At 36.9% G+C, this 20,371-nt stretch overlaps 1 protein-coding gene across 1 annotated transcript in view; it reads left to right on the top strand.

Moving 5' to 3' along the window:
• Window positions 1-20,219, top strand: part of LOC108674341 (NGFI-A-binding protein homolog) — a 48,751-nt gene extending 28,532 nt beyond the window's left edge. The window contains exons 4-9 of the mRNA XM_047885095.1: window positions 2,725-2,844; window positions 6,003-6,136; window positions 9,675-9,745; window positions 12,371-12,599; window positions 15,419-15,500; window positions 16,581-20,219. Of these exons, the coding sequence (XP_047741051.1) occupies window positions 2,725-2,844; window positions 6,003-6,136; window positions 9,675-9,745; window positions 12,371-12,599; window positions 15,419-15,500; window positions 16,581-16,778 (834 nt within the window). The 3' untranslated portion in view covers window positions 16,779-20,219. The remainder of the gene's footprint in view (window positions 1-2,724; window positions 2,845-6,002; window positions 6,137-9,674; window positions 9,746-12,370; window positions 12,600-15,418; window positions 15,501-16,580) is intronic.
• Window positions 20,220-20,371: the final 152 nt, after the last annotated feature.

Here is a 20,371-nt window from a genome sequence, read left to right as displayed (position 1 = left end):
CATTGTTCCCGTAATATCATGTTCTCACTTTTACCTGGCATGTTTTTAGTTATATTACTTTGCCAATGGTTAGCTTTTTTCGCAAGCACCAAACAGTTTGCAGTTTTTATATTTTTTCTAAAATCTATAAGTGGCCCTATGCTGAGCTACAAGAAATGTAAGCCATTGATGATCAAAGAAGACCTCAGAATTTATTGGATCTCATCTGCAATAATCTGCAGAATCATGGTCGGGATATTGCGGATAGAAGTAAAGGATTTACCAGTAATATTCAGTAGGCAGAACACTCGCGCCCGTGTGCGTTCGATGAGATACATCGGATCACATAGACCAAGGCTCGAGCTCTGAAATCTGACGAGAAAATTACACGTTATTTTTTATATTAATTGGCGTATATTTTTTAGTCCCTCTAATCCGAGCCTGGCAAAGTCCTATCAGCAAGAATCTTAACAGCTTCGAAGTGCTCATGTACGCCTCGATCGCGCTCGCCTAGATTCTATCAAAGAGCAGCTACCTATCACTTTCTTTGCTATTGTTTCTTCCATACCGTGCATTGTGGATACGTAACTTATTTGCACGTGTTAGTCTTGTACTGATTGGTACGTTTTAGGTATAAATATTTGTGGTTCTTTAAATATATGTACGGATTTTAGATTATTAGAGGAATACAAGTCGTGTCTATTATGACCTAATGACCGTATTGGATCAGCGTAATTGTGTTCATAATTAACTATATAGATGTTCGAGTCTTGACTCAATATATCCGAATTTTTTGTTTAATGCGGTCACTTGTTTGTGTTGATTTTTACGAATAATTTTTTCCGCATATTAATTGTCGTGCGCTGAATTTTAAGTGTTGCATGCATCAGATATACCTCTAATATATTCATCCCCACCCATGCTCGATGTGCATAAGGCATTAAAATAGCGGGTATGTTCTCCCGTTATGTACCGGTTTTACAACGGCTGTTTGAACGCCGACTCTCCACCGAAGGATCTTTGAGAAATATTTGGCGCCGCTCCTTCACAGGATACTCGATCGTGCAACCGCAGTTCCTATCATGCAGGTTTCGATGATGCTGGGAACAGCCGCCCGATATTGCATTCATAGGTATCTAGGGACTTTTTGTCCCTAAAATCTTATTTGATTCAAATCTGCGATGCAATTTTTAGCCAATTAAATCGGATTGTCCGGCCCTGCATTAAATAACTTCGACAAAATCAATTTCATTGAATTAAATATATTATGTGCTCGTATGTTCCAAGGACCGCTTGTATTTCAGACTGTAATTAATGACCGTTTATCTTGCAGACATTGATAAATGACCTTTTATCGTGCAGAAATTTATCAATGACGTCTTATCGTGCGTACATCGATCAATGACCGATTTTCATGCAGAAATTGATGAATTTTTCGCTTATCGTGCAGACATTTATAATTAAAGACCGCCTATTGTTCAAATATAGATAAGTTGTCATTGATTGATCGCTTATCGTTCAACAGCTTCGGGTCTATTTGTAACACCTGTAATTAGTCCACACATTTACATTACCAATTAAGAAGCAAAATAACAAGTTTGTTTTGTTAATGTTTGAAGAGATTTTGATCCTTATATGCTCGTTAGTGATAAATCGGTCAAGTTGTTACCATTTTGTGTTAGAAATAGATTTACTAATCTAAAATGGCAAACTGAAGTACGTGCATCGACAAATGATCCGATTATTTTTGGAAACATCATTTACGCCTTTATCTTTTACACTAATGTAAAATTACCGCCGTTCCTAGTCGTTTGAGCAAATTTAAAGCAGCTAATAAATATATTGAGAATTGATTAGGCAGGAAATGCGATTTATATCATTACCATCTAATACTGGTATTGTCTGTATCTATACCTATTGTATACTGGTAACGATACTGGTACCGATTTCATAAGATTCCACCAACGAGTTCAGAATGTATCATGAGTGTAATCAACTTACTATATGCCCATATTTACGAGAGCATTGTGCTGGTAAACATGTCTTTATGTTTAAATACATGTTTAAACGCATATTCGCATCTTCCTATTCATGCTAGATACTTGCGTTAAAACTTGTGCCATTGTTGAATCTGAATCAACGGTCATAAAACAAACACCAAAACTATAGTAATTGCTAATCTAGTAATTGATAACTTTAGCAATCGATGGAGTTCGATAAGATCGCTAGGGTAAAGCACTGTACTACAAACGTAATTGAATTTAGGAACAGAAAACGGCCATGAATACGAAGAGGCTTAATTTGAAGTATTCGTACACTCAATCAGACGTATTGTGTTCCTTTCTGTCATTTCGTTCTCTGTAATTTCTTTATACACTACAATGTATATTTATTCATTATACTTTCTCATCATTTTCTCTCCCTCTCAAAGGCCTTTGTTTTCAAGTGACAAATTATTTCACCCTATTATTGAATACTATGTCACTTACACCCTCCTATATTTCTCCCTCTATAAGGCCTTATTTATTTATTCATCTCCCATTCTGCACATGACCGCTCGCTCTTCCGCAACTCGCTATCATATTTCAGAAATATTTAAATTCAACTTTTTCATCTAATAATTCCTTACAATATTTTTTATGCACATCGCGCGTAGCATTCACCATAATGATCCTCCATCCTCTCCAGTTCCCTATTTTCCTTCTTATTTATCTCCCCCTCACTGTCTCGCCCCTCCCGTTGCAGCTCATCCTGTCTATGGGTGAGGGCGATCCTCGTCGTATGGATGAAATTCGCAAGTACGCCGCGATTTACGGCCGCTTCGATTGTAAAAGAAAGGCCGAAAAACCTCTTACACTCCACGAGGTAATGGGCCGGTAGAACGGTTGAATGGTAGCGTTGTCATGGGGCTGCTTGAGATCGTTGCACATGTGTTGAATTGGTGGATGTGTGCTTGCTGGTTCTAAATCTCTATTAGATGTAGCCGTTTTGCTGGATTATTATATTATGTACTGTCAACCGTCAAAAAAGTCATCTTTGTTGTTTGTATTAGGTTCAGTGTGTGACAATGGTTGTGTGGTGTGCGAGTTCGTGTTTAATACAATAAGCGATCATCAAATAGTGTGGTCGTTTTATGTGCACATTTGTGATACGTAATAATCAACTTTAGAGTTGTGAAGGTAAATTTATATTCTGATGAAGGTGAAGTTGTTATTTTGAATGAGTACCTAAATCATTTCCAAAATCAAGTTTTTAACGTGATTTTTTTTTTCGCGATAAAATCGCAGTTTTTAAAGAGTATAGTATAGGTACATAATTTCAACGCGACCAAAATATGCTAGACGTTCGTTTTTTTTTTCTAAACAACCTACGACTTACAGAAAAAGATTCCACTTATTAGTGTAGAAATATGATGCAAACCTAAAAGATTCTTGAGCAAGGGTATTTCTACGCTTTTTTAAAAGCAGAAGGTCGAAGAATGAAAGCTCTTGGCTTGTTTAAGTGACGAACTCATCTTCACCTGTACCTTTCGATCGGTTTTTCGTACTCCAACAGTTGTCATTCTAGAATTTTTTGGTCGTTTTACTTTTATTTTAGTTTCAATTCGTTGGTTTAGAGGGGACGTCCTTTTTTAGCATAAGCATTTAATGGTTCATTATGATTTCGTTTTTAACATCAGTTGCACATCATTCTTTCTTTGTTTCTTAACTTTAAGTTATCTACAGTATTTTACGTCTCCATGCTTCCATGTTCCGTTTTTGTACATTTGTTTACCAACCGTTTCAATAATAATGAACTTTGATGCCAAATTAGTTGTGTAACAAAATTCAAACTTGCAAATTCGAGTGTAGGTTCCTCAGGGTATATTAGGCGCGAGAAATATGTAATGAAAACTTGGAAATTCACGTCCTGTGTGAATTCTAAAAAAATTAAAGTAAACTTCTCTTGAAACTTCTGGTAGAAATTATTGTTTCTTTTTTTCATCTCGAGTTTGGTAGTAAAGTTCTTAGTTTGAGAAAGTAAAAGTAAAAAGTGATTTACTAGCGCAGCAGCTCAACATCAAGATAAAAGGTGTTGATCCGTAACTAATTCCACCAATAATAGAATTAATCATTCATCACGTTACACAGGTTGAAAACCTCTGCTCCCAATGGACAGTTTACTGAATTTCACGAAAAAAGAGCACCTATAGTTTCTCAAGCGAAACGAAGAATGTAGCAGTTATACGTGAACATCTGCAGAAACTAATAACACTCTTTCAAGAGTTCGTTTAAACGAGACGTCGGCCGCCGCGCGAGAGACGGACATGAGAAATGCAGGGAATCCTCCCGAAATGACAACCTAACTCCACAACTGCACTGCCTACATAACAATTTAATCCCACTACTGCCCAGCCTACAATAAAAACCATTTAACCCCTCAACTGCTCGGCCTCCATAACAACCCCGCAACCGACTTACCTGCCTATACAACACCTTACCCCACGACCGAGACCCGTAGCCAGATCCGCTAGCTCTGTGGTGGGTTGCCTAGGACCGTATTGAGGGGGGGGGGGGCGCTCAGGACGGATGGCCCCTGGGAACGTGGTCTTCCTTCTGGCCTTACTGGACACGGGCAGTAGTCCCAACTGAGGAACCTTCCTCTAATAAACGACAAAAAATCATCTTGTGTTGTCGTTTCGGTTTTACCTCTTGACATTCTTGATCCATGCATTCGGTTACTTGAACAGGAAAATTTTAAGGCTTGGATGTGGATACCTAGATGTGGCTAGTTTGCCATCACCGAGGCCGGTAAGATTCAGCGAGTCTTGACCTGTGATGTAGGTTTTACCGACTCGACTGTACTTCAAATTACTACATGTACAGTGGGGGGAAATAAATATTCGTACACTTGAAAAATCGTATTTTAATGTATGTAAGTACACAAACTTAACAGGAAAAGTGATTTAAATTATGTATAGAGACGCATAGTATTAAAAAATACTATCAAAAGAAATTAAATCTCAATGCAACAAAAAACAATGCAACATGTCATAATTTAAATCACTTTTCCTGTTAAGTTTGTGTACTTACATACATTAAAATACGATTTTTCAAGTGTACGAATATTTATTTCCCCCCACTGTATTTACGACGTGTTTCATTCAGTCTGGAGAAGGAATTTATTTTCCTGAGCTTTGTAAACATATTTTGTGAATTTTTTTATTTTTTTTTAATTTTCTGTATTAATCTTGTTTACGTAGTACTTTTTGCTTTTTTCCTCGCATTTAAATTACGCCGGAATGGGCACGCAGCTTTTAATGATGTTTCTTAAGTTGTGGAATTTTTATAGAAACGATTTTAAAATGCGGCTAACTACATCTTCATTTGATGAAGGGATATAGGAGAATTGTGATAAGAATGTTTCTCAACCATTGCTATGAAAAGATGAATGAATGCTTATAGCTTTATTTCTTTTATATTTTTTATTACTCCCCAAGCTAATTATTAGTTATATATCAGAAAAAGACCTTACTTCATAATAGACCGCAGAAACGATAGTCTATTGGAAGTTAATGATATATTTTTGAAAGGATATTTTCACAATAGTATATGGTCTATGATTCGTTCTGATTATTTATTTACGTACGGGCTGAACTCGCCATGGTTATCGTTGTTTGCGTGTGTGTCAGTTTTCTGTAAGGATATTTGGCGCAACGGTTTTTATCGTTAATTTCACTTGGCAGGTGCACGTTGGTGGAGATGTTTTGCCTCTTGTATGTAATCTTTGGTTTTCTCGTAGCAGATCTTATTGAAGATGTTAGGTCTTTTAGATTTAATCGAACATTTCTCCGTTGCAGGTGATAGCGAAGATGTTTGGTCTATTGGCTGACGTTTGGTCTCGTTGAAGATGTTTTATCTCCTTTATGTAATCGACGGTTTATCTGGACAGGTGTCGGTGAAAATGTTTGGTCTATTGGCTGATGTTTGGTCTCGTTGAAGATGTTTTATCTCCTTTATGTAATCGAAGGTTTATCTTGACAGGTGTCGGTGAACGAAGCGGCGGCGCAGATCTGCAAGTACATGCCGGCACTGCTGACCCGTAGGGACGAACTCTTCCCCCTGGCGCGGCAGGTGGTGCGAGACTCCGGCTACCAGTACTCCAAGGGGCACTCCAGGTGGGTGTTAGGCCTCTTTGGGGGCACTTCCTCTAGTGCCCCCACTGGGCCACTTTAGGGCACGCCGGGTAGGTGTTAGGCCTCTTTGGTGGCTCTCCCTCTAGTTGATGCTGGGCCACTTTAGGGCACGCCGGGTGGGTGTTAGGCCTCTTGGGTGGCACTCCCTCTAGTTGATGCTGGACCACTTTAGGGCACTCCAGGTGGGTGTTAGGCCTCTTTGGGGGCACTCCCTCTAGTTGATGCTGGGCCACTTTAGGGTACTCCAGGTGGGTGTTAGGCCTCTTTGGGAGCACTCCCTCTAGTTGATGCTAGGCCACTTTAGGGCACGCTGGGTGGGTGTTAGGCCTCTTTGGAGGCACTCCCTCTAGTTGATACTGGGCCACTTCAGGGCACGCCAGGTGGGTGTTAGGCCTCTTGGCCTCTTGGGGGGCACTCCCTCTAGTTGATGCTATGCCAATTTAGGGCACGCCGGATATGTTTTAGGCCAATTACATGCATGTTTTAGGCACTACAGGTTATAGCCATTTGCAGCATTCCAAGATAAGGGGGTTGAGAGTTTGAAATTGAACATGTCAACCATGATTCTATGGGTACTCGGGAGCTATTATCGAGATCAATTTGATGGCTTTCACTAAAGCTCTTGATAATATTTCTTCAAATTCACGGTGATATTGGAAACAAAAATCTTTCCGAATGATATGAAACTGAACATTTTATCTCGTGTTTCTGATAGTAGCAATTGATGAACTCTATCAGCTCTGTGAATTAGCAACTGCAGGAGAACAAAGGATAGTAGGCTCATTCAACAAGAAAAATTATTCCTGCGCAATTTCTTTGAAATATGCAGTGTACATTTCCTGGAAATGAAAATGAAAATCTTTAAACGACCCATAAGTTGGCCATTTTTTAGCAGGGTCCGACCGTCGGTACCTGACACAGCTCCTGTAGGCGCAGAAGTAGAATATTTTAGGGAACAATCATCGGCCGCGCTGCTAATTTTAGCCTGCCAACGTTCCCTGCTTTTTATGCTACGAGTTTTTTGTGTGAGCGATGAAGGTGGCTTTTGAGGGCGAAATATTTTATGACCATTCTCATTTTTAAGACAGCCTTGTCGAGTTTTTATGTATAGAAACTCAAGCTATATGTGATATTTTACAACAATTTTCGGACAATTCGCAAGTTTATGGAATGGACTCAACTTTGAAGATATGCTGTAATACGTAATCCACAATGTGGCAAAAAAATTACAATAATGATTCCCATGTAAGTAAGTCGTAGTTTTTGATTATTGTAGTTAATTGCGCCTGACATGGCTATATAACGTGAAATCTATCTCGTGATTTGTCGCTGCTTATCGCTTAGAATCAATATAGCATTTAGGAATGATCACATTATCACTTAAAATATTTTTTGAAACACCAAGTTAATTTTTATGTTTGAAATGTTTGAAATTATCCTTTACTTTAACTACTTTTTAATTATCCGCCGTTTACTACGCTTTCAGAAAGGTCTTAAAACCTCTTAAATTTTTTCAAGTACTATTGTTGCAGCTCCTCGCTACTAACTTACCACCAATTGTTTCTGAATATTTTTTCTTGGTATGTTTGCTCACATAACTCAGCTTGCAAATAAATTTGCGACGCGTTCGCGTAACAAAAAATAACATACCATGCAGAGTCCAGGTTTAAATTTCAATGCATAGGAGCTGCAGCAAGCGTTGCTCGCGAATAAAATTTATGGCGAGCAGCAATTGCCTTTAATTTTCACTTCGAAAAAGAAGTTGGTGCGTAGCTTTTGAATGACCGGGGCTCATCTTTCCATCGTTTTTAAATATATTGTTTGCGCTTTTTGAATTCACGAAAGTATTCGATGAAAATGAAATGCAGTGGACGGTCATAAAGAGTGCCTCAAGAATTATTCTCACAACGTCTGCATATCAAATAATCTTGTGAATAATGAATGAATTAGGAATAATAGAGCGAATATTTATTATTCGCTGCATTTATTATGAATAATAAGTGCAGCTAATTGTAATACGGTGCGCATATGCTGTGACATTCACGATAGAACATATAAACCTGATGATTATTATTCTTGGCCGTGTTGATTAATATTTTAACGTCAGAATTCAACGAGATTTCAACGTTGAAAGAATGTCAAAATGTACGACGTTGAAAAAATTACGTTGATTCATTCTGGAATAATATTCAACGTTATTTCATCGTCGCGAAGTACGTTGTTTCAACGTTGATTCAATCTGACAATTAATGCCTGCTACGTAGAGTTATATGAGGGACGTAGCTGTTAGCTGGTCTGCACTATGGTGAATATAATTTAAATCGCCTCTAAACCTGAATTCCTCGGCTATATTATAAATACTTCAAATATATTATATGAACTTCTTCATACCGATCTATTATATGATTATTATACATATTAAGATATCAATTCCGAATGTTTTTCATTACTTTCCGAAATCTATTGCTCTTCAAAACTAAACTTTACTTCAATTGCATTTAAACGGTGTGGAGTACATTGTTATCTTTTTCTTATCTTATCCTAGCTTATGCTGCACCTGAGACAAAAAAAAAAACTCGTTGCCCATTTGATCACGTAGGCAATTTTACTAAATGCAGTTTACTACTACGCACTTGGCTGAATATAATTCTCGTTTAGTTAAGGCCTCTAATTATCTTCAAGAGTACGGGTACGTTTAGTTTATCTTTTAAATACTACTACGACACATTCTGGAATAGTCTTAGACTGGTGATGACTGTTACTATTTCAGATATTCAGTTTTATTACGTTTCCTGCCTAGTGGTATCTTTCTTCATTGAATTTAAGTGATATAAAGTTACAACTTCGAGCTTAATTTCGAAAAATGTGCTGCCCGACTAATTTCTACTTTTGCCAAATGCCAAATTCTCAATTATTCGATTACAGGGTAGACATTTGCATAAATTAACGTAGATAACAAATCCTCATCCAAAGGGTGAGTTCTTTTGGCACTGCTTGCCATACCTACTGAACCTGACGTTGTTAACCTGTTCTTCACCGCAAGCTGCATGGTTAACCTGTTCTCTGCCGCTGGTCTGGATCTAAGATCTGGTTATGGCAGCTTTTATCTTCTGCTATTCTGGGAAGATGTACTTTTTAATTAAGGATTTAGAGCTTAAATTTTATGTTCATTTAACAATTTTTGTAGTTCTCTTGCAATTTTTTTCACACTAATCTTGATATTTGTATAGGTTTTTAGCAATGCTTATCATCGTGTAGATAATCATTTGTCATTTGAGGTCTAGTTTTTATTACCAGTTTTTGAGTTTTGCGGAACGCAAATAAGATTGGTAGTTAAGCAGCGTTGTAGTCTCTTGCTTATGATTGAACTTTAACGTGTTTTGCAGAATAGGTTCTACTTTTAGTACATTATATAACTTTCGATTCTTAAGGTATTAATTTGCATCCCTACCTAATATAATTATTATTGAGATTTTCATACTTACATAAATTTAACATTGTGTTGTGTTCTTTCCCTCAGATCGCAAACAATCGTTGGTGGAGGCAGAGACGAAGAGCTGCCCAGGATCAAAAGATCGCGATCTGAATCTGGTGAGTCCGACATGAGACAAAAATTAGGAAAGTAATATTTTGCTTCAGGTTTCATAGTCTGGATTTTTTATCATTTCTACCTAACACCTGCAAGATAGTGTGAACACTTCCTAAATTATAGATATTTAAAAAAATAAACTCCTTAATAAGTTTTCCAAAATCAAGTTGAAAATTTTCAATTTACATGCTGATATGCATGCGATAATTTCCTGTAGCTCAGTGCTGGTTAGGAAGGATGTGATTTTAAGCAAAATTTGTGGGATGATTTGCTGTAGTTCAGATTTTAAGATACGCTGAATGGAAATTATCAGCCATGAAGCGAAAACTTTGCCAACTTTTTTTATCTGCACTGAAGGGTTCTTCAAGCAACGACAAAACTATTACGTAGTACAACGAAAATTTTACGCTGATAAATGCTGCAAGAATATTTAATTTAAATGGAAATAAATGAATTATTTATGAATGGCGGCTAAGAACATGAGGTTTCAGACTGTCTAATTAAGTGACCAAGTTTCCTGTTTAGTCATCAATGCTATAATGACTCTGATTCAAAGCGGTTAATAACTGATTTTGGACGTAGACTCAGATATTTTGTAAATAATATAATTCACATCCACACAACCCTACTTCTAACACGTTAACGCAGAAAATAATTCTTCAAGTAATTTGTAATTATTATATTATAAGCTTGGATTTAAAATTTCTCTCGCAAGCTTTTAACAATTCATGTCTTCCATATGTATTGATTGCATTAATTTATAATTATGCACTTTGGATTCTTATTAAGATCGTAATAAAATTCTTGAATATAATCACTATAGAAGGGATGGTAATTGATACTTGTTTTAGAGTGGCCTGTATTAGATCTGTAGTGTTTTTATTCCAATACATTGTGTTGTTGTCCCTCAGGTTCCTCTCCATCTTGTTCCCCTCAACAGAGGCCTTCCCCTTCCCCCAAACACAAACTAACTATCTCAGTGCGCGCTGATTATCTTCCCGACCTTCCTTCATAAGAATAATTGCTCTCCCCTAACACAGATTGTTTCTCTGCAAGTGCACGTTCTTAGCGAAAAGATCTCTTTTTTTTTTGTCGTGGAAAACCACCTCATCCTTTGATCCTTACCGTTCTCTTACCCTCTCCGGGAGCATGGGAAAAAACATGAACTTAATTTATTAGCTTCTTCTTCATTTACTTTTCTAACTTGAATGAATCCCACCGTATGGCTTTTATTTTTGTTAGAAGAGAAGCCTTTTAATAGATTAAATAATTTAGAGATTTCTCTTTTGCCGTGTCTTATTCAGGGCATTTTTTGTGATTAAGGCTCGTATTCATTTTGGATTAGGATTCATAAATGTCAAAATTGAAGGAAATTTTTCACAAGCCTGCAATGCTTTTGAGACTCTTCATCCAAATGAGACACTTGTGTCGTTATAAATGTTGCTAACCACCATTCTTGTCTTGAATCATTAATTTAAATCTTCTCGATGTAATCGAACGTGTATTGTTTTACTATAACCCACATCAGAATTTCTAATGTTTTCAAGTTTCCCGGAAAAAGTATTCTTTCAGATTTGGATTCATTCACAAACATGTGATATTCTCAGAGACTAGTCTCAGAGACTCGTATCATTCATATTCATACATTGCTCGCTAGTCCACGAGGTATTTATATTGCCTGTCTCCAATTACGAATCTCTTTTACACACCTTGAGGAATTTGAACGGCAGAATATGTATTATTGCTTATAGCTGCCACAACATGAACCATTATAAAATTGTTAGAACATGTTTATGATGTAACCAATATTACATTCATTACAGTGAACCTGATAACGTTCTTGGAAGCAAGACTGTTTTTCTCTTTTTTTACTGTACTTCTGAAAAGACTGTTTACTGTACAGCTCTGTAAATTCTCAGATTTTTCCATGCTGATTTCTGAGATATTCTAATTCTAGAAACTCTGTTGTATCTTCAAGCCGATATATTTTGCCCATTGTTGGAGAATCCTCGTCTCTTTTCAGGGTGTGACGCGATAATATTATATGAACAACATTATTTGACGCATTTTCTTTTTATATTGTATTCTCCGTCAGTAAAATTGCGGTTGCTGATAACAACAAATTCTAAGCTGCTAACTCAAGCGTCTGAGTTTGATGTAACTCTATCCATTTGTTTTGTTCTTATTTACGTGAATACATCTCCTGGGATTTATTTAATTTTCATTTCAACATTCTCTTCTACATTCTTTCACTTCCGCTATAGCGTTTTGTGCCATCCGAAATAACGTGTACTAAATAAATAACCTCCAGCTTGTACTGAATAAATTAATTAAATATTTCAGCAAATACATCTTACCTAATACACCTCATGAAATGCATTTAACCGCAAAACTAACAAGACACTCATTAACTAAAAAGCTTTGCTACTAATACACCTTATGAAATGCATCTAACAACATAACAGCATGCAAACTAAGTCTTCAACTAATAGCTTTGCCAGCCTTAGCTGCTAACTCACTCAACTACCTACTAAATTAATCCCGAGCTCAACTTTACTAACGCACTCAACTATAGCTACTAAATTGATCCCGAGCTTAACTTTACTAACGCACATGCCGTTGTTCAGCCGACCCTCCCGAGAGCAAGACGGAGATGACGTGGGAGAAGCGCCAGAAGCGGCTTGAACAGATCGCTGAAGAGCTGCGCGTCATGAGCGAGAAGGCGGAGGACGTACGTAACAGCCTCGCCAACGGTACGGGCGACATGCTGGAGCTCACTGCTCAGATGGAGGCTCTGCAGCAGCGGCATGGAGTGCTCACCATCGAGCAGAATGACCTCATCAAAGCCCTCCGCAGGTTTGTATATGGGTCTATCATCGTCGTTATTTAGAATATTGAAGGACGTTTTTTGTATAAATTGTCCTACAGCGGAGTGCCAGCTATCGATTTGACCGAGCTCATTGAAGTCCCTACGCAGGTTTGTCGGTGCTTATGATCGTCGTTGTTAAGAATATGAAATAAAAGTCATGCTACCGATTCTCCAAGCATCGGAGGCGGTCAATTCTATGACAAAAAGGCTTTCCTGGTTGCCTGCAATCAATTATTAGGTAAATCGTACTCATGCATAGCAATCCCTTCCAATCCAGACATTGTCACACGCAAATTTATTCGAACCCTTTTAGAGGGCGTCGGAAGTAAAAATTTCTGCCGGAGCAGAAAATCGCTATGAATCGTTGCATTAATACCGTTTATTTAATAACAAGGCGCTAAAGAATATTCGTGAATTTAGTATTCGAACGCAAATAATGTTTAGTGTTCTGTTTAGAGGAGAGGTTATGGCGGACTACGACTTGACCTGCCCCCGAGATACGGTCAGGTCACGACACAGTCACCCGGTGACCCCTGACTGGCGGTGTCTGGATCCCCTTGACATTTGATGCCATAAACTTGTGAGAAAACTCACACTGATCTCAAACTTGATGCCTATAACATGACTATGTGAATGAAACTTTATGTGATTTTTATCTGTCTTTTAGAATATGTTATCATTTATTATGAAAAAATTATCTTTTTTTTTTTTGTTCATTAATGGATCAGTGGAGGAATTCGTCTGCATTGATTTCAACTTTTGTTCAATTTCATATTGAATTAGGGAGAAAGGTTCTTTTTATGTTCAGTACAAATATTAAATGTCTAAGGAGAATTATTGCTTAAATTGTCTGATTCCAATGCGTTTTTTCTCTCTGAAACTGCTTGGTCATCTGCATCAATTCTACGATAAGTTATTGCTAGTTTGAAAAAAGTCCAATTATTATCAGAAATAACATTTAACAAAACTGATCAATATTATAGAAGCTAACTAAATCGCTTTGTATCCATTCAGTTATTTATTCCAGTAAAATGCGCTGGACATTTAGTTCGACTGCACAATTCATGCTCTAGATTCTCGGCGGCAATTTCCTCCTGCAATCGGCGCAAAGGAATGCAGGCGTGGCCAATCAATTGAACAATCGAGGGCGGTGCAAATATTTCTATTGCAGATAATCCAGCTATGTAGGCACTCAATAACTGTGTAATGGACCTCAATTTAAAGCACGCTGGACAGGTGGAATGCTCTTGTTTTTTCTTTTATTTTTTTTTTGTGTGCACCATTTGATGCTCGGTGAGAATCTTGCAGACTGTTCCGCAAACGCGTTACTAGAGAAGTTGTTTAAGCACCTGCACATTGTGCATCTAGCGCTCTTTTATTTATATTGCGGTCCTATCCATCCTATCAAAATATCCTATCGTTTCCATCGAGTATTCCTGTGTTCCGTATGGATTAATATAATCGAGAAATTATTTGCGTGTGATAATTACGTTTGATAGGTACTTGTATCAACTTTTTGGTTCCTTGAATCTTCTGTTCAGGTTTTCATGTAAACGATCATTCCAAAAAGTAGTGGAAGTAGTTTATACTTTCGCGAATTCAACTGTTGAATCACGCCAAACAATGTGATGCGTGTGGGCGTTCTGGCCTTCCTCACAAGCGAAAAACACTGCGTAATAATAATAAATAACACTTAATAATATTTTTACAGTACCCGTTCTGTTTAGGTCTCGAACGATAGTCCTAGCTGTTTGCCAACCGATCGACGTCTATGCGTTGTCATAGCTTGCCATCCATCACTATACCACAGCCAGTGCGATCGTCGCAAAAACCTGCAACGATGCCCACCTCTTTACTTTTTCCTGAGTTAAAAGTGGAAATTTACGCGTTTTCGGACAAGTTCTTTAGGCTAAATATCTAGATTGATTGAGCCTTGAGCTGTTATTCTCCCGCTGAGCTCGTCCAGTTCTCGATCGCTCAACTACTTGATTTTTTTTGTTAACTTCGTTTCTAAGCATTTTTCTAGATAGTCACAGCCCCACCATTTGCCGAGTTTATTGGCGAGAATGTAACCGGTATGGGTCTCTTTTTTTTGCGAGTGCCATCACGCGTTCTTCTGCAGTGATCAAACGTGGAAAAATTTTAACCTCAATTTCATGCCATGCGGTTGCAAAAAAATGTTTTGGTAGCGTAATTTGTTTCCATTGTGGGTTCCTCTTGGTAGTAGAGTGCAAAAAAAGTAATTTTATCCTATTCTTTTTAATTACATGATTAATATTCGTCTTAATTACATTTCATTATGTTTGAACGGAAAATTTAACCTTTAAATTTATGCTCATCCTTTGTGGATAACTTTTCAACTGTGTAATATAGTTAACTAACTACCCGTATCAAAGATACGGTTAGTTAGTAGGGACCTCGTATTAGCGCTCAGCAAATTATGCGCCAGATATCAAATGAATGAACGCAGTCTGTGAGATACTGTTTAATGTTATACTATTATTAACTTTTATTTTTTATATAGTTTTATAAAAATTTATACTTTTCCCACCATCCTTAAGTTTGTCCAAGCATTGTATTAAAAATTATCGAATAAGTTTATTTAGGTTTATTTTTAAATTATTATGAAACGTCGTCAATTTTTTATTAATGAATTCAAACCATTGTGAATCATCTGTGTAGTTCATAACACCATGTCCATTTAGGCTCAATCTTAGTTAGTAATTTATTATGTGGCACAGGCTAATTTTCCAGTCTAAATTCCGATTACGGATTAAAGAAGTTAAATTTGATTGTTTTTCTGCAGTGGTCCCGACGAGAGAATTGAACGTCCGGCAGAAGACTCTGACTCGAGGTTGTCGTACAGCGGCTCGAGTAGCCCTTCGCAGGTGGGCGCGTTTGGCTTCCATGGTCTATTTATTTTCAAGTAATGTTTTTCATAATTTGAGTTATCGTCCAAAAATGCTTTTCATAATTTGAGTTATCGTCCAATAATGCTTTTCATAATTTGAGTTATCGTCCAATAATGCTTTTCATAATTTGAGTTATCGTCCAATAATGCTTCCATAATGCGATGGTAGTTTGAGATTCCCCGTGTCTAGCAATAATATTAGGTTGAAAACACACTGCTCGCAGATGAAAGTTATTTAAATGGCAGGTGTTGGCGAACTACTGATAATATCGGGATAAAAATTTGAGCAATTACCTATATAAATGAGAAAGATTCTCATATCTTTGAAGCAATCGATAGATACTTTATAAAGAGAGTCTTTTGAGCATCCATGCTCAAAATATTTCTTAGACTCAAGAATACCCATCGTAATCATTTTTTAAAATTCATTTGCGATAATTAATTTGTTTTTTTAATGAATAAATTTAATTAATTAATTAATTAGTTTTTTGCTGGACACAGTCCGGCAAAATAAATTACTATGCTCAACCTTGATGTTGTGTGTGTGGTCACAGTGGCTGGATCATTTAACTGACGCAATTTTCATGCAAATTTTTCCTTTGGGTTATTTCAAAATTACATGAAAAGAACTAATAAGATGATCCGTGAGGGGAAAATTTGATGATGCCAACATCTGCAATAGTTTTGTGCTGATTGAGTTCGCAAAACGAAAGTTTCTCTGAAGTACAGCGGCTACTCAAAGGATTTATGCAGTTAAAGTGAGACATGAGCGAAGTGGCGAAGTTGGACGATGCTGCTTTTACCACAAAAACTGCCCACATAATGAAATATTTTTAATGTTAACTGCTTTAAATGTAGCAAAATGGGCGATTTTGTACGGCACCTTCATATGGTGACACATCATATAATACAATCCAGTTAAAAAGGGTTACAAGCAGCTTCAATAGCACTTGTTGCACAGTTAGTCTGACTCGCGACGTACGATCAAATATAATTAAGGTTATCAGATTTAACTATTGATTTATCAGATTTATCTATTGTATTGTATGTCGGTCAGGTGATCTCTTCAAGCCAGGGCAACATCATCGCTGTCGCCAACCCTGCGCTGTCGCAGTCGTCGGCGCTGCCGCCGCGCTCGAGTGATGACGAGCACGGCAGCGCGCAGCCTGCGTACAGCAGTGCACCCACGTCACCCTCCGCTCCCGCCACACCCATCAAACAGGAGCCCGACTCTCCCCCACACACCAAACATTGAACGTGAAACTTCGGCCAACAAACTTCTCGTACATTTGACGATCAATTTCAACATAACAAAATCGGTATAAATTGACTATCATACAATTGACGGTCAATTTCAATCAAACAAGATCGGTATAAATTGACTATCATTCAATTTACGGTCAATTTCAATCAAACAAAATCAGTATTTAGTCGTTTATCAATTGCAAACAAAAGGCCACCGAACGGCCAATTGTTTGATTTTCGGATCGGAAATTTTGAGAATAATCAATTTGTCTGTCTCTCAAGTAACATAAAAACCATAACATTTTCTTATTCGTGAATTTGATTGTTGATGTAAACTGCGCATTTGAGGAGAGCGACACGGTTATACATGCACTTAAGATTAAAGGCGAAGCGATCATATAGTTACCTACCTACGTTATTGATATTGCTTAACGTAATTTACCACAGCAATCATGAGCCAGTAATAGCAGTCAGAATTTGTTTGTATACTCACAAGGCGCTTTAGTCTTTATTGTTCCCCGGTGATAGAAGATCAAGATAAGATTATTACAGAGAAATCCAGAAAAAAAATTAAATTGACCAAAGTTTTGGATGCGTAGTAATATCCAAAACCAAACTCACTCTAATTACTAGTTTAATTTACTTCTTTTTTGTTAATTTTCTTGCTCATAGATCGAGAATTCCACCATTTTATTGAAGCTAATATTTTTAGTTACGATAGTACTCAACTGTATGTTATCTACATCTCTACTTTCATCAAGTTGGTCTGATCCACGCACCTGTAGATGCTCTATAATTTGGTTTCTGACTTAACAAGTGCAATATTGAATAAGTATGTGTATATTGTGCACATTATGTAGATAATGTATACGAAGCGTCGAATCCTGATTAATTCTCACGTCGGTCAGTTCGATGGCGGACAAAGTGTCATTTTTTCGTTAATTTCTTATTAACGTTTATCAATTATCTAGCCACCAATTCAAATACCTTGATTAAGTTAATGTTATTAAATTCTTCGTTGTTTTAACTGTGCTCGGCATTAGTTATTTATGTAATTCAGGTTATGTTTGTTGAAATGATTTCCCGAATTATTGACACTGACATTAATGAGTTTGCGGTATTTAACCCAGGACGAATCGCGATAACTTGTGTAAATACCATCAGTAGCGAGTCAGTATTTCAATAGCGATATGTTAAAAAATGTCATTCACTATTTCTGAGCAAAAGATGGCTGTTTTTTTTTTGTCTGTACGAGTAATTAATAATCAGAGTAAATTAACTTTTGTCGTCTAAATTTTCGCTTTGTTTCTTCGGTGTTATGTGAATACTTGTACAGACATTCTCCAATCGTGGTTCAGTTAATTGAAGGAGCCCAATTAGGTGTATTATTTCGTTTTGTTTGGAAGCCATATTTATTTTATAATGATATTCGGGAATTTATTGCATTATTTATGCTCGAATGTAAAGATTCTAAGTTTAGTCTTATTTTTCTTACCGCTACATAGTAAAGCTCGTCAGGTGGAAAAGCTTAGGAACTTATCTAATGTAACTTTGTATATGAAATAGATGTTTTATGTGCAGGTAATCGTTGCAAATTAGTTATCGGCATTGTAGTTTATTTATCGCATAAATAAGATTATCACGACCTTGAAATGTGCTTTCGTGGCGTGAGAAAGATGATTAAAAGCATACAGGATGATGCGCGTAGGCAAGAAAATTATTTGGTAATATCTTCCTTTCCTAAACAATAATCGTATCTTATGTTTTTAACAATAACTCGTGATTCAATTCTGTTCTTCAAATCCATTCACAATTTCAGTTCTAGGGCGAGACAACAACTCGTTCAGTTAATGATTAGAGGACTCGTTTAATTCTATGAATGTATTCAAATTATGATTCTATTGATCACTTCATCTCATGTGTTGACGAATTTCACTTCTGAAACAAAATATTAGCTCAATTAAGTACAATGAGAATTATGAATGAATTGAAGGAATTGTGAATAGAAGTAGCTGTTACCTTAGTTGGTAAACGATTTTGGCTTAATTTGCATTTACGCCTGCTATGAACTTGCTGATCTTTCCTAAGTTTGAAATTAAACTTTATTAATATTAGCTCAATTAACTATTAAAACTATTACCTCAAACAGCTAGACGGTATCGGCATGAATTGTTCTCGTTTTTTACCCGCGCTGCAGGTGCATGAACCAGTTTAACGCAATAACAATAATTATCAAATAACAACAAAAAATTATTATTGTGATTTGTTACAAACAATTTTCCGTATACCGTGTTAATTAGCCATTGATCGGCAACTCATTTTGCGTTCACGTTACTCGGGACATAAACTTAGTTAAGCCAATGTTTGTGTCTCTTCAACTGAACGAGAGAATAGCGGTTGTGAACTCAAATCATAATGAGTAAATTATTCATGAAGTTTATCATCTATTCTTGCATCGCAGTCGTGTTTCTCATTCATTATTGCATCGCAGTCGTGTTTATCATTCATTATTGCATCGCAGTCGTGTTTATCATTCATTATTGCATCGCAGTTGTGTTTCTCATTCATTATTGCATCGCAGTCGTGTTTCTCATTCATTATTGCATCGCAGTCGTGTTTCTCATTCATTATTGCATCGCAGTCGTGTTTCTCATTCATTATTGCATAGCAGTTGTGTTTCTCATTCATTATTGCAAGGCTTGGAATGACCTGAATTCCAGCTTGATTTGAGGCTTAGAATGAGCAAGATCCAAGCTTTGATGATGTTTAGAATGACTAAATACCGGCGTGGAATAACCCAGAATTTTAGCCTGATTGAAGGCTTGGAATGACTTGGATTCCATTTTGATTGAAAGCTTGGAATGCTTAAGAGACCAGGTTGATTATGTTCACCAATTTGAAGCTGTATTTTTTCTCAGAGAGGGAGGTGCAATTGTATTCAAATGTCTCTGGCTTTTGATTCAGCAATTCTGTCTAAGAGCAAAACCAATTGGACGGAAGATTTCGTTTTATGCAGGTCAGTTTTTTTCGCATTCTGAGACTAAATCAGTTCGCTTATAATCCCTGGCGCAAAATTTCGACTTCTAATAGTGATGAAATTTTATGCCACTCCCATTTCATGATATTGGTTCGAGACCAAGCCTTGCAAAGCCGAAATTTTTTCGCCTAGCAAATTCAAAGTTAATATTTGATTGGGAAGCTCACTTATGAAGAAAATTTTCATAGTTGACTGTCAAATCATTATTTATAATCGTTTGAAATGTAGCCCTTAGTGCCGTGCGAGGTGGAGTCACTTCGCTTGTTTCAGTACAGAGATTTTGTGTTAGTTGAGCGATAATGAAGAAAATAGCATAAATCTTAGCCAACGAGCCTGTAGAAATAATTTCGTGAACATTGTACATTATATTTCTTAGTGTGTAAGAATTTTAACAAGTTAAAACGAGGATCTCTTGCACCATGTCTCATTTCACCCTCTTCAGGAAAATTATTTTATATGGCGTATCCAACAAGTCTCCCGCATTCGAATTATTTTCAGAGAAATTGGGAAAAAAATATTCAATAAATTCTGCGTAAAAATTATCCAATTCCACTCCCGCTAATTCG

The sequence above is a fragment of the Hyalella azteca genome, unplaced genomic scaffold (genome assembly GCF_000764305.2).
Source record: "Hyalella azteca isolate HAZT.00-mixed unplaced genomic scaffold, Hazt_2.0.2 contig16904, whole genome shotgun sequence".
In the NCBI taxonomy this organism is placed as follows: domain Eukaryota; kingdom Metazoa; phylum Arthropoda; class Malacostraca; order Amphipoda; family Hyalellidae; genus Hyalella; species Hyalella azteca.
The sequence above is the reverse complement of the archived record's forward strand: the minus strand, read 5'-3'. Positions and strand labels throughout refer to the sequence as shown.